We start from the raw sequence: 9,697 nt of genomic DNA, 5'->3' as shown, positions 1-9,697 counted from the left end.
CCTCTCCGGAGTCTCTCTTTATTCCTCACCCCGTCCCCTCCCTCACACAGGTCCCAGCACCAGGTTGGGGGCCCGGGCCCCAGCCCCAGGGTGCTCAGCAGGAGTTCCACCATCTCCAGGTCACTGAGGCAGCGGGGGAAACGTTCCCTGTGCCCCCCCGCGGGGACAGAGGGTCTGGGGGAGGAGCAGTAGCCCCCCCCAGAGGAACCAGTCCACGAGCAGCACGACCTCAGTGAGCGGCTGAAGCAGCGCCAGGCAGGGGCTCCGGGGGCTGCAGGACCCCCTGGGTGGGGCTGGGGGTCTCTGGGGGCCCCCCCTGTGTGTGGGGGGGTGTCTCTGGGTGGTCCCGGCGGCGCTGGAGCAGGGTGGGCACCATGCCCAGGTAGGCGCCCATCAGGCGGTGGTTGGAGCGCAGGAGCTTCCCCGTGCAGCCCTCCAGACACTGCTCCTGGGGCAGGGGGGTCACTGCCCCTCCCCCAGCACCCCCTGAGCCCCCAGGCCCACACCGCGGGGGTCCCACTGCCCCCCGGCCCAAATCCTGGGGGTCCCTGTGTCCCACACTCCAGGGGTCCCATCACCCTTCCGAGCAGGGGCCCCCCCCCCACCCTGACCCCCCCCAGCCCCTTCCCCCCACACACACAGGAGTCCCAACACCCCCAGACCCGTGTCCTGGGAGTCCCGCCCCCCCAAACTCCATCTCCTGGGGGTCTTCCCACTCCCAGCCCCATACCCAGGGATCTCCCTGCCCCACTTCCTGGGGGTCCCTTCCCTCTCTGACCCCCAGCCCCACACCCCAGGGGTCCCTCCTCCCCACACTCCCCCGGTGGTCCCCACCTCCTCCCCGGTGAGCAGGCGGTAGTTGAGGTTGCAGACGCAGTGCTGGAAGCAGAGCTGGGTCATGCGGTTGTAAACCAAGAGGAAATCCCGCAGCTGGGGGGGCAGCGACCACCACCTCACCCCCTGCCCACTCCCCAAACCAACACCCGGCACCCCCCGGCACCACAGACCCCGGTGCTCGGCACCTCCTGGGGGTCCCCCCAGAGATCTCCGGGCACCCAGGGACCCCCGGGACCCCCCAGTAACGCCCCGGGAACTCCTCAGGGACCCCCCCCCACCAGCCCAGACCCCAGGAACCTCCCCGGAACCTCCCCCAAGCGACCCCCACCTCTCGCCATCCTCGGGAGCCTCCCCCAGCCCTCGGGGTGCCCAAGGGCCCCCCCCTGCCCCCCCCTCACGTTGCGGAGCTGCTGCCGGTGCTCGTCCCCCGCATCCATGCCCCGCTCCCGCCTCGTCGCTCTGAAGTGACGTCACATCCGGCGCGTCCCCCGCCGCCGCCGCCGTGACGCAGCTTCCGGCGTGTCCCGGGGCCCAGGCGGAGCCGGGACCCCAGCGGCGGGGGGGGGGGGGGGCCCGGGGGGCCGGCGAGGAAGGTGGGGACCGGGGGTGACCGGGGGAGCACCGGAGAGGGACCGGAGAGTCCGGGGGGACCCGGGGTGGGAGAGGGGGAGGGGCAGGGGGAGGGAGGAACGCGGGTCCGGGGGGGCGGGAACCGGGAGGAAGGGCCGGGAGCGGGGGGGGGGGGCGGCCTGGACAGAGACCCCTGAGGGCCCCCCCGAAGCTTCCCCCCCACCCCGCCCCCCCCAGAGCTCAGCCCCGGCCCGGGGGGGTCTCTGTCTCCGGAGGGTCTCCCGGGTGGGTCTGGGGGTGTCCTGGGCCTGTGGGGGCCCTGAGAGGTGAAAGGAGGGTGGCGGTGTCCTGGGGGGGGGGGGTCTCCCCTGCAGTGTCCCTGTCCTTGGGGGGGGTCTGCACCGCAGTTTCTGTGCCCCAGGAGGGGTCCCAGGGCTGTGTGTTCTGTGCAGGGGTCTCCAGTGGGGTGTGGGTGGTCCCAGGGGTGTGCGTGTGCCCGGGGGGGGGGGGGTCCCCACGCTGCCGTGTCACCCCCAGCCCAGGATGTCGGAGGGGCTCCTGGGCAAAGCCGCCACCATGGAGATCCCCATCGGCAGCAACGGGGAGGGGGGCAGCCTGCCCGAGGACGACAGCCTGGAGCAGGTGGGTGGGGGGCTCCGGGACCCCCCTGGGACCCTCCTCAGCCCCCCAGCCCCCCGGCACAAGCTCTCCCTGCCCCCCCCACAGGACCTGCAGCAGGTGATGGTGTCAGGACCCAACCTCAACGAGACCAACATCGTGTCGGGGGGCTACGGGGGCACAGCCGAGGGCATCATCCCCCCCAGTGCCATCAAAGGTGGAGCCCTGACCCCCCCGTTGCTCCTTGTGCCCCCCTGACCCCCCTGCCACCCCCCACCCTGCTCCCATCCCCTCCTCAGTGCCCAGCAGACCCAGAGGACTTTGGGGAGGGGTCTCCTCCCCTCCCCCTCAGGTGCCCCCCCCCCCCCCCGTCCTTGCTGCCCCCCCTCCCTCTCGGGGGGCTCAGGGGGACACCCTGTGGAGGGGGTGTCCCCCCCCACTCACTGCCCCCCTTGGTCTCCCTGCTGCTGCCCACCCACCTCCACGCTCGTCCCCCTCTCCCCCTGTGCCCCCCCCCGCGCCCCCCTGTGCCCCCCCGCGCCCCCCCTTTCCAGGGTGCACCCCCCCCCCCCGAGGACCACCCATCTCCATCTCCCCCAGCGCCTCAGCTGCCTGCAGGATGGCCCACCCAGCAGGTACCACCCCACAGACCCCCAAACAACCCCCCACTCACTGTGGGTCCCTCCCAGCACCCCCCCCATTTTTAGGGTCCCTCTCTACTCTGTCTTAGCAAACCCCGAGTCCTGGGGGACTTCATCCCAGTGTTGGGAGCTCAGGCAGTGCTGCCCCCCCTCCCCCAGCCCTGGGGGGCTCTGGGGAATTCTGGGTCCTGGGGGACTCTGATTGTGCTGGGGGGAGGGGTGGCCAGGACCCCCCCGGGGCTGCTGCTCATTCCCCCCTCTCCAGCTGACACCCAGGAGGTGGTGGGACCCCCCTGGAGGGGTCACCCCAAGTCCCCTGAGGCCCCCTCAGTGCTGAGGGGGTCTCTGAGGGGGTCTCTGGGGGGGGTTGCAGGGTCCGGGCTGCACCAACCCCACCCCGGGCCGGCGGGGGGGGGGGAGGAGGTGGTGAGGGGCTTGGCTGTGGAGAAGTTTGACATTGTCAAAAAGTGGGGGATCAACACGTACAAGGTGAGGGGGGGTCCTGAGGGGGCATCAGCACTTATGGGGTGAGGGGGGGGATCAACAGCTAAAGGGTGAGGGGGGGATCAACACCTATGGGGTGAGGTGGGGTTCTGAGGGGGGGATCAACACCTATGGGGTGAGGGGGGGTCCTGATGGGGGGGGGATCAACACCTATGGGGTGAGGGGGGGTCCTGAGGGGGGGATCAACACCTATGGGGTGAGGGGGGGTCCTGACAGGGGGGGGATCAACACCTATGGGGTGAGGGGGGGTCCTGACGGGGGGGGGATCAACACCTATGGGGTGAGGGGGGGTCCTGATGGGGGGGGATCGACACCTGCAGGGTGAGGGGGGGTCCTGATGGGGCAGCACCTATAGAGTGAGTGAGGGAGTTGGGGGGGTTCATGGAGGGGGGGGGTCAGCACCCACCCTGGGGAGGGTGCAGCAGCTGCTGTCAGAGCATTTTGGGTGGGGGTTCTGGTCCCCCTGACCTATTTCTGCCCTGCCTGTCCCGTTCCCATCCCCCCGTTCCCATCCCCCCATTCCCATCCCCCGGTTCCCATCCCCCGTTCCCATTCCCCCCTCCCCTGCCCCCCGTGCCCCCTCCCCAGTGCACCCGCCAGCTGCTCTCGGAGCGTTTTGGGCGGGGGTCCCGCACGGTGGATCTGGAGCTGGAGGCGCAGATCGAGCTCCTGCGGGAGACCAAGCGGAAGTACGAGGGGGTGCTGGCTTTGGGGAGGGGGCTGGCAGCCCACCTGCAGGGGCTGCTCAGCACCCAGCACGCCCTGGGAGACGCCTTCGCTGACCTCAGCCAGAAATCCCCCGAGCTGCAGGTGAAATGGGGGGGAAAAACGGGGGGTTTGGGTCAGCCCCCCCCAGAGCGTGTGTGGGGAGGGTAATGTGGGGAGGGGGCTTGGGGAAGTGGAGGGGGGTGGAGAGGAAATGGGAGAAGAAAATGAAAGCAGGGATGGGGGACGTGGGGAGGGGTCTGCAGGGAGGTGTGGGAATGGGGGGAGGGGGCTTGGGGTAGGGGGTGAGTTTGGGGTGGAAAAGGGGAGACTGAGGGGAAATGGGAGGGAAAAAGGGAAATGGGGAGGGAGGTGACACGAGGAAGGGAATGTGGGGAGGGGGCTTGGGGGGGGGAAGGGAAATGGAGGGGAAATGGGAGGGGAAAAGGTGGGGAGGGGGAAGGGGTCTGCGGGGAGAGCTTTGGGACTGTGGGGAGGGGGTTTGTGGGGTGGGGGAGTGAGGGGGGAGGGGTTTGGGATAGAAAAATGGAAATCGAGGGAAAATGGGAGGAAAAACCCAAAGTGTGGGGAGGACCCCGGGGGGGCAGGGGGCGGGGAGGAAGAGCCCCCCGATGTCCCCACGGTCTCCAGCGGGGAGGGGGCTTCGGGGGGGGGTCTGGGGAGGTGGGTGACCCCCCGGTGATGACGTCATCGCCCAGGAGGAGTTTGGGTACAACGCGGAGACGCAGAAGCTGCTGTGCAGGAACGGGGAGACCCTGCTGGGGGCCGTCAACTTCTTCATCTCCAGCATCAACACCTTGGTCAACAAAACCATGGAGGACACACTGCTGACCGTCAGGCACTACGAGACTGCCAGGTGGGCACGGCCACGGCCACGGGGGGCACGGGGGGGTGTGTGTGATGGGCACGTGTGTGTGGGGACACGGGGGTGTGATGAACACGTGGGGATGTGTGTGTGTGTGATGTGCACGTGTTTGTGTGTGAGGGGGGATGGACACGAGTGGGGGAACACACGTGTGTGAGAATGTGTGTGTGTGTGATGGACACACATGGGGGGGATGGACATGTGTGCACATGTGTGTGTGTGCAGTGAACACGTGGGGGGACACACGTGTGTGCTGAGCACATATGTGTGCTGAATATGTCATGTCTGTGCCCCCCCGTGTCCCTGTCCCCCCCCTATGTCTCTGTCCCCACTCATGTCCCTGTCCCCCGTGTCACTGTCCCCCCCCATGTCCGCGCCCTGTGTCCCTGTCCCCCCAATGTCTCTGTCCCCACTCATGTTCCTGTTCCCCATGTCCCTGTCCCCCGTGTCCCTGTCCCCCGTGTCCCTGTCCCCCCCTATGTCTCTGTCCCCACTCATGTCCCTGTCCCCCGTGTCCCTGTCCCCCGTGTCCCTGTCCCCACTCATGTCCCTGTCCCCACTCATGTCCCTGTCCCCCGTGTCCCTGTCCCCACTCATATTCCTGTCCCCACTCATGTCCCTGTCCCCACTCATGTCCCTGTCTCCCGTGTCCCTGTCCCCACTCATGTCCCTGTCCCCACTCATGTCCCTGTCCCCACTCATGTCCCTGTCTCCCGTGTCCCTGTCCCCCATGTCCCTGTCTCCTGTGTCCCTGTCCCCACTCATGTTCCTGTCCCCACTCATGTCCCTGTCCCCCTGCGTCCCTGTCCCCACTCATGTCCCTGTCCCCCGTGTCCTGTCCCCACTCACGTCCCTGTCCCCAGGCTGGAGTACGACGCGTACCGGCGGGACCTGGAGGAGCTGTCACTGCTGAGCCCCCGGGATGGGGGGGGGGCTCAGGGGTCCCGTCTGGAGGGGGCTCAGGGACAGTTCCAGAGCCACAAAGAGAAATACGAGAGGCTGCGGGGGGACGTGGCCATCAAGCTGAAATTCCTGGAGGAGAACAAGGTGGGGGGGGCAGGGAGGGGTCTGGGGGGCTCAGGGGGGGCATTGGGGGGCTCAGGGATGGATCTGGGGTCTCGGGTGGGTTTGGGGGTGGGCTGCACTGTTGAGGGTCATGGCCACCAAGATCATGTTCTTGTATAAGGTCAAGGGGACTCAGGGGTGGGTCTGGGGCCTCAGGGGGCGCTCAGGGGTGGGGGGATGTGGCCATAAAGCTCATGTTCCTGGAGCAGAACAAGGTGGGGTGGGGGTCTCAGGGCTGAGTCTGCGGGGTGCTCTGGGCCTGGAGCTGGGCCCGTGTGCCCCCCACCCCTGGGAAGGGCCCCAGGGAGGAGCGGGGCAGCTGCAGACCCCACACTGCAGCCCTTGGGGGGTTGTGGGGTGAATCCTCCTGGGGACCCCATGGGTCACTGAAAGGGGGGGGGAATCCAGGTGGGGTTAATTGGGAACACATCACAGAGTCACGGTGTGGGGAGGGGGGTGGGAAGGGACCCGAGGGTCACCCAGTTCCCACCCCCTGGGTGGTCAGGGACCCCTCCCACAGCCCAGGGGGCTCCAACCCCATCCAACCTGGGCTGAGACACTGCCAGGGATGGGGCAGCCACAGCTTCTCTGGGCAGCCTGGGACAGGGGCTCAGCACCCTCACCCCAAACAATTTCATCTTAGTATCCAACTTAAATCAACTCCTTTTCAATTTAAAACCCTTCCCCCTCATCCCATCCCTCCAGGCCCTTGTCCCAAGTCCTTCCCCAGCTTTCCTGGAGCCCCTTCAGGCACTGGGAGCTGCTCCAAGGGCTCCCCACATCCTTCTCTTCTTCTCTCCTCTTCCTTTCCTCTCTTCTCTCCTTCTCCTCTCTTCTCCAGGCTGAACACCCCCAACTCTCTCAACCTGTTCCAGGCTCTCCCCACCCTCAAATTCCAGAATTTCTTCCCCATCTCCAACCTCAATCTCCCCTTTCTCTCCAAGTTTTAACCCATTTCCCTTCTCCTCTCCCTACCCCCCCGTGTCCAAAGCCCTCCCCCAGCTTTCTTGGAGCCCCTTCAGATATTGGGAGGTTGCTCTGAGCTCACCTGGGAGCCTCCTCTTCTCCAGGCTGAACACCCCCAATCCCTCAGCCTGGCTTCCCAGGGAGCTGCTCAGCCCTCTGAGCATTTCAGTGGCTCCTCTGGACACCTTCCAGGAGCTCTGTGTCCTTCTGATGCTGGGGACTCCACAACTGGACACAGGACTCCAGGGGGGGTCTCAGCAGAGCAGAGGAGGCTGAGGGGAGACCCTGTCCCCATGAACAGAGCTTGGATGGGGCTACAAAGCAGCTGCAGAGTCCCTGTTCCCAAGCACCCCATGGACAAGGGGCAATGGGCACGAGGTGCTCCTGGGGAGATTCCCATTGGACACAGGAGGAAAATTGTTCCCCTGAGGACAGTCAGACCCTGGAATGGTCTCCCAGGGGAAGGGGGGGATTCCCCCACTCTGGGAAGTTTGCAGTCTCAGCTGGAGGGGGTGCTGGGACATCTCAGATCAACAGTGATGTGAGGAGGGTTGGAGCAGGGGATCCTGCAGGTCCCTTCCCACCTCACCTCCCGGGATTCTGGGATTCTATGAACGATTGGGACAGGGGGGAGAAATTCTGGAAATTGAGGGTGCTGAGCCCCTGTCCCAGGGTGCCCAAGGAAGCTGTGGCTGCCCCATCCCTGGCAGTGTCTCAGCCCAGGTTGGATGGGGTTGGAGCCCCCTGGGCTGTGGGAGGGGTCCCTGACCATGGCACAGATGGCACTGGGTGGGCTTTGGGATCCCTTTGAAGCTGCCCCACTGTGTGGTTCTGTGCCCCCCCAGATCAAGGTGATGCACAAGCAGCTGCTGCTGTTCCACAACGCAGTTTCTGGGTACTTTGCGGGGAATCAGCAGCAGCTGGAGCAGACCCTGAAACAATTCAACATCAAACTCAAGACCCCCGGCGCCGAGAAGCCCTCGTGGCTGGAGGAGCAGTGAGACCCCCGGACAGAGGGGGGGACAGGACCTGAACTGTGACCACAGCGAGGGGGGGGGGGCGCAGGACCCCCTGGGGCACCCCCAGCCCGCTGCACGCCTGGGGGTGGGGGTCACCCCACAGACCCCAACCCCCCTGCCCAGGGCGGGAACGTTTCCACAGAAAGACGAAGCCACGGGGTGGGGGGGGGAAGGTGGGGGTGCCCCCCTGTCCTGAGGAGGGGGTTGGGGGTGCCCCCCCTCCACCCAGCAGCTGGGGCTCCCCCCCAGTTTTGCAGCCACTCCCTCCACCCCCCCCAGCTGAGCCCTGGTGGTCCCATGTGGCTGCTCTTGCACTTCCCCCCCCTCCCCTTCATCCCCCCCCAGACAACCTGCACCCCCCCCTCAGGTAACCTGGACCCCCGCAGCTCACCCGGAATCCCCCAGCTTCACTTCCCCCCCCCTCCTCCTCAGGGTGGGCTCTCCCCAGCCACGTCCATCCCCAGGACCCCCAGCCCTGTGCTGGGGGGAGGGGAGGGGGGACCTGGGGGGCGTCCCGGGTGCTGCTGTTGCCGGGGGCAGTCACGGGGGGGTCCTGGGGCTGGGGGGACTCAAACCGGGACCAAGAGGGTGCGGGGGGGACGGGGGGGGGGGGAAGAGGAGGCATGTATGAGGTACATGTATGTGCTGGGGTACATGTATGTGCTGCTGGAGCCCCTCCCCCCCTGTGCCAAGCCCCCCTCTCCAGGCCCCCCCCAAGCTCCCCCCGGCACTTGGGCACTTTCTCCCTGGGGGGGCAGGGTTTGGGCTGATTTGATTTCTGATGATTTAATGTCTGGATCTGACACTCCCCCTACCCTAACCCCTACCCCCCGGTGACGGTCTCAACCTCCCCCAGCTCCCCCCCCCTCAAGATTCCAGAATAAATCGGTACGGATCAGCCCCGCGTGCAGGGGAGGGCAGGGACCACCGGGATGAGGGGAGCAATGGGGGGAGAGGGAGGCAGGGACCCTTCCCCAGCTCAGCCAGGTCCTGTCTGGGGGGCTCAGGGGGCCACAACCCCAAAACCACCTGACCTCCCCCCACCCCCTTGACCCATTCCTGGGGGGTTCCAGCCAGGCTGGGGGGGGGGTGGGGGTGGGGGGTGTCCTGGATCCTCTCATGATGGGACAAGGGGCCCAGAAAACTGGGGAGGGGTCGGGGTGGGTGGGGCTGCACTCACTGCTGGTTGGGTCTGGGAGTGCCGGGCTCTGCCACACCCCCCACAATGTCACACTGTCCCCCCAATGCCCCCCCATGTTTGTCCCCCCTGGGGTTTTGGTCACAGCCGGGTGACAGGAGGGGACATGGGGACAGCAGCCCCAGGGACCCCCCCAGGTCCAGCCCTGCGGGTCCCCCCGTGGCTCTGGGCAGGGGACAGGGACACGGGGGTGGCAGTGTCAGGAGGGCAGTGCCACCCCAGCAATGTCCCCTGCCCGGTGATGTCACCTCCCCAGCAGCCGTGTGCCCCCCCCGCCTGGCACTGCCACCACAGCGATGTGTCACCTCCTGGCACTGTCCCCACGGTGGCCGTGTCCCTCTCCTGGCAGTGCCACTCCAGTGACCGTGTCCCCTGCCCAGCGCTGCCACCGCAGTGACTTTGTCCCTTGTCCAGAGCGGTCGCCCCGTGTCCCTGTCCCTGCCTGGCACAGCCCCAGGCTGTCCCGTGCCCGTGTCCCCCGTCCAGAGTGGTCACCCCGTGTCCCTGCCGTGACCATGTCCCCTGCCTGGCGCTGCCCCGGGCTGTCCCGTGTCCCCTGCCAGAGCTGCCACCACAGAGTCCCTGGCACTGTCTGGCCCTGCCACCGCCCTGGTGTCCCTGTCCCCTGCCTGGCACAGCCTGGGGCTGTCCCGTGTCCCTTGTCCTCACCTGCCACCATCCTGCCCGT

The 9,697-nt window shown here is 67.2% G+C and overlaps 2 protein-coding genes across 8 annotated transcripts; one reads left to right on the top strand and one right to left on the bottom strand.

The window, feature by feature from the left end:
• Positions 1-4: 4 nt before the first annotated feature.
• Positions 5-1,354, bottom strand: TIMM10B (translocase of inner mitochondrial membrane 10B). 4 transcript variants are annotated; one of them, XM_071753203.1, is made up of 3 exons: positions 1,236-1,354; positions 835-930; positions 5-442 (listed from the first exon to the last, which is right to left on the bottom strand). In XM_071753203.1, exons 1-3 carry the CDS (start codon positions 1,272-1,274, stop codon positions 230-232), a joined length of 348 nt encoding a protein of 115 aa, XP_071609304.1. In that variant the 5' UTR covers positions 1,275-1,354; the 3' UTR covers positions 5-229. The 4 variants fall into 4 exon arrangements, with proteins under 4 accessions (XP_071609304.1, XP_071609223.1, XP_071609386.1 ...); XM_071753122.1 differs by having other exon boundaries at positions 5-448; positions 1,236-1,352; XM_071753285.1 differs by having other exon boundaries at positions 5-448; positions 835-879; positions 1,236-1,346.
• Positions 1,321-8,709, top strand: ARFIP2 (ARF interacting protein 2). 4 transcript variants are annotated; one of them, XM_071752803.1, is made up of 9 exons: positions 1,321-1,430; positions 1,945-2,049; positions 2,134-2,242; positions 2,580-2,660; positions 3,040-3,155; positions 3,759-3,980; positions 4,595-4,752; positions 5,625-5,808; positions 7,638-8,709. In XM_071752803.1, exons 2-9 carry the CDS (start codon positions 1,951-1,953, stop codon positions 7,791-7,793), a joined length of 1,125 nt encoding a protein of 374 aa, XP_071608904.1. In that variant the 5' UTR covers positions 1,321-1,430; positions 1,945-1,950; the 3' UTR covers positions 7,794-8,709. The 4 variants fall into 4 exon arrangements, with proteins under 4 accessions (XP_071608904.1, XP_071608993.1, XP_071609076.1 ...); XM_071752892.1 differs by lacking the exon at positions 2,580-2,660 and having other exon boundaries at positions 1,322-1,430; XM_071752975.1 differs by lacking the exon at positions 1,945-2,049 and having other exon boundaries at positions 1,411-1,430.
• Positions 8,710-9,697: the final 988 nt, after the last annotated feature.

Source organism: Heliangelus exortis, chromosome 1 (assembly GCF_036169615.1).
Source record: "Heliangelus exortis chromosome 1, bHelExo1.hap1, whole genome shotgun sequence".
NCBI lineage: Eukaryota > Metazoa > Chordata > Aves > Apodiformes > Trochilidae > Heliangelus > Heliangelus exortis.
This window is presented reverse-complemented; position numbering and strand designations above follow the sequence as displayed.